This window comes from Lagopus leucura, unplaced genomic scaffold (assembly GCF_019238085.1).
Source record: "Lagopus leucura isolate 7727_CA_CO unplaced genomic scaffold, USGS_WTPT01 34661-0_obj-0_obj, whole genome shotgun sequence".
Taxonomy (NCBI): domain Eukaryota; kingdom Metazoa; phylum Chordata; class Aves; order Galliformes; family Phasianidae; genus Lagopus; species Lagopus leucura.
Window position 1 is genome coordinate 1 of NW_024964806.1, and position 2876 is coordinate 2876.

General features: G+C 61.3%; 1 protein-coding gene across 1 annotated transcript; it reads left to right on the forward strand.

Moving 5' to 3' along the window:
- Nucleotides 1-43: 43 nt before the first annotated feature.
- LOC122191860 lies at nucleotides 44-2865 on the forward strand (the record flags this gene model as incomplete). The annotated part of the gene is made up of 6 exons (XM_042892259.1): nucleotides 44-332; nucleotides 708-805; nucleotides 1454-1640; nucleotides 1723-1825; nucleotides 2261-2507; nucleotides 2662-2865. Coding segments are annotated over 6 exons (1128 nt in total), but the record flags the coding sequence as incomplete, so codon positions are not given.
- Between the last annotated feature and the right edge of the window lie 11 nt (nucleotides 2866-2876).

Sequence of the window (2876 nt, forward strand, 5' to 3'; positions counted from 1 at the left end):
GAAGGCAAGGAATTGACCCTATTGCAATACTTCCTTTGCAGAGGTGCTAGAAGTTGTCCCTGCGACCCTGGAGGTTTCCAGCACCAGCATCAAACTGAACTGGACCTGCAGATTCCCTGATGCCTGCCAGCACGTGCAGGCCACATGCCGGCTGGCAGGGCCTTCCTCACCTCCTTGTACGGCTGAGGAGGTCACTGGAGTGGAGCTCCTACACGGACAGAGGGGAACATTCACCTGTCCTCCCCTGCAGCCCTTCACTGACTACACTGTCACCATCTCGGTGCCCCCCAGCACAGTCCTGTTTTCATGGATGATCAGGACAAAAGAAACAGGTAGGTGTCCATGGCATCGTACAGGAGGGAAGGGGCATTCCTGGGCTGGTTCACCAGCAGAGAGGCAGAGAGAGGTGACCTTTGCCCAGCACTTCATTCTGAGCATCCCTCCCTGCTGTGATGGTGCTGGCACTGGGGCTGCATGCAGAAGAGGCTGTGCAGAGTCCTGGAGCAGAGCTCTTTCCTTCCTACCCCGCCCTCCTCACCACACCATCGCTGCTCCTGCTGTTGTGAAATCCACGCTCCTTTTGTGGCACAAAGCGTGCTTGGGTTTGCTGCACAGCCTGCCCCTGGGCAGTAGCTGAGGGCATCCTGCTGTGGGCTCAGACCTTCTCTGCCAGCCCCACTTGTGACTCCGTTTTCCTGCGCTTCCAGTGCCGCAGAAGCCGGAGCAGCTGCAGCTGGATGCCAGCACGGGGACCCTCAGGTGGAAGGCGCTGCCCTCCTGCCAAGGGGAGATCGTTGGGTACCAGGTACCAGGGGCCCCCACCCAGCCCCTCCCTCCCTGCTGACAGCTCTGTGCACGCAGGTGTGCAGACCATGGAAAGCCCTGAGGACCAGCAGTCACCCATCCACGTGCTGAATTTCTGGCTGTCATGAATTTGAGCATTTCCGACTTCCTCTCAGTGGTCCTCAGTCCCCAGTGATGTATTTGGCGGGGTGGCCTTACAGGCTTTCCTGTGCCTCTTGCATTCTTATCTTTTCTCTGGCCATGACAAAGGCTGTGGTTTGCAGTGCTAGAAGCAGGGCTGAGGGAGGAGAGCGCTGCACCCAGCTTGTAGCCACCTCAATTTGTGACGTGATTCACAAATCATGAGGATGCCTTGCAGAGGGCTTGCAGAGCAAAGGCACAGTCTAAGCAACTCCATTTTCTGCAGCTGCTCTGGTGCTACCTAGAGGGTTAGCTCCAGAGTCTTTCCTGCCCTGCTCTGCTCAGCACTGACGCTTTGCTCACACACACACAGGGCCGAGGCTCCCGCTGAGCTCTCTGGGCACCTGCAAGAGCTGGGATAGGAACAGGGGCAGGAGGAGCAGAGCAACGTCTTGCTGCCTGGCTGTGGTGTGGGCAGGTTCCTGCAGGATCGTGGCCGCTGCCCTCCAGCTCCGTGTCCCGTCCCCAGCTGAACGTCACGGCCAGGGCCTTGCAGGACGGCGGCTTCCTGCAGATCGAGCGGCTGAGGCTGAGCAGCCAGACCACGGAGCACCCACTGCCCGCCTACGGCCCCGGCACCACATATGCGGTGGCCGTGCGGGGCCTCACAGCCGTGGGTCCCGGAGCTGCATCACAGTTTCGCACCAGCGGCTCAGGTGAGGGTCTCCGCACGCAGCTCCTCCTCCTGCCCCTCCGTGCCAGTCCGCTGAGGCTCATCATGGGGATCTTCCTCTGCAGAGACGCCCGATGGCTGCTCCCGCCTCCTGCTCCATACCTCTCCATCTCACGGCACAGCCGTGCTTCCCCTGCACCCCATCTCCCAGCGCCCTGAGGCAGCGAGGTGAGCGCAGCCCCGGCTGCTCTGCTCTTGCAGCCCTGAGCAGTGCTGCATCCCTTAAGCTGCCTCTGTCCACCTCTCTCCATTCCCGTCTCTATTACCACCCCCACAGCCTCACTTTCTCCATCCTCATCCCCATCTCACTGCCCTACCTCCATCTCCAACCTCATTCCCATCCCCCTCCTCACCACCCATCCACATTCCTATCTCTTCCCCATCCCCATTCCACACCCCCGTCCCTTCCTCCACCCCAATCTCCATCCCTATTCTTGTTCCCATCCCGTTCCCCATCCCCATCCTCATCCCCTTCCCCGTCTGTTCTCGTTGCTGTCCTCATTCCTATCCCTGTCCCTGCTCCCGACCTCATCCCCATGTCGCTCTCATCCCCTTCCCCGTGTCCCCTCATCCCCATCCCCCTCTCACAGCCCTGCCTTGCAGTGAGCACCAGCTGCTCGTGGCGGTGACACACAACAGCACGGTGCTGGAAGACGCCTGCTCGGGGGAGCTGCAGCCCTCCAACCACAGCCACCCTGCTGACCCCTACGTGGCCGCCGTGCTCAACCTCAGCGCGCCCACGGACTTCGTGCTGGGTGACGGGGCCCGCGGGCACGGCTTCCACAACGCTCCCCTGCACCCAGGATGGGATTACACCGCCCTGCTGCGCCTCGCCCGGCGCTCACCGCAGGTACCCGTGCCGGGGGCTCTTGTGCACGGGGCGCGGCAGCGACCGCCGTGTCCTCAGCCACGGCTGGGGCCTTTGGTGGCCCTGGGTGGCAGCTCCTTGCTGTGTGGTGGCTGACGTGGGATTGCTCTGAGCTCCGTCCTGTGCCCTTCAACAGGCGGAGACGTTCACCTGCGTGTGCTACAGCTTCTCCATGGGTAAGTGGTTCCTCTGCCCCACACCTGTGCCTGAGGGTCTTTCTGTATCGCCCCTTTTCCCAGCCCATATCCTTGCAAGGAGAGGAGCTGGGCAGTCCAGCAGCTCTTGTGGGAGCAGAGGAAACTTCTGTTTCCCAGATACTGGGAGTATTTACCTGCTATAACCGGTTCCTAC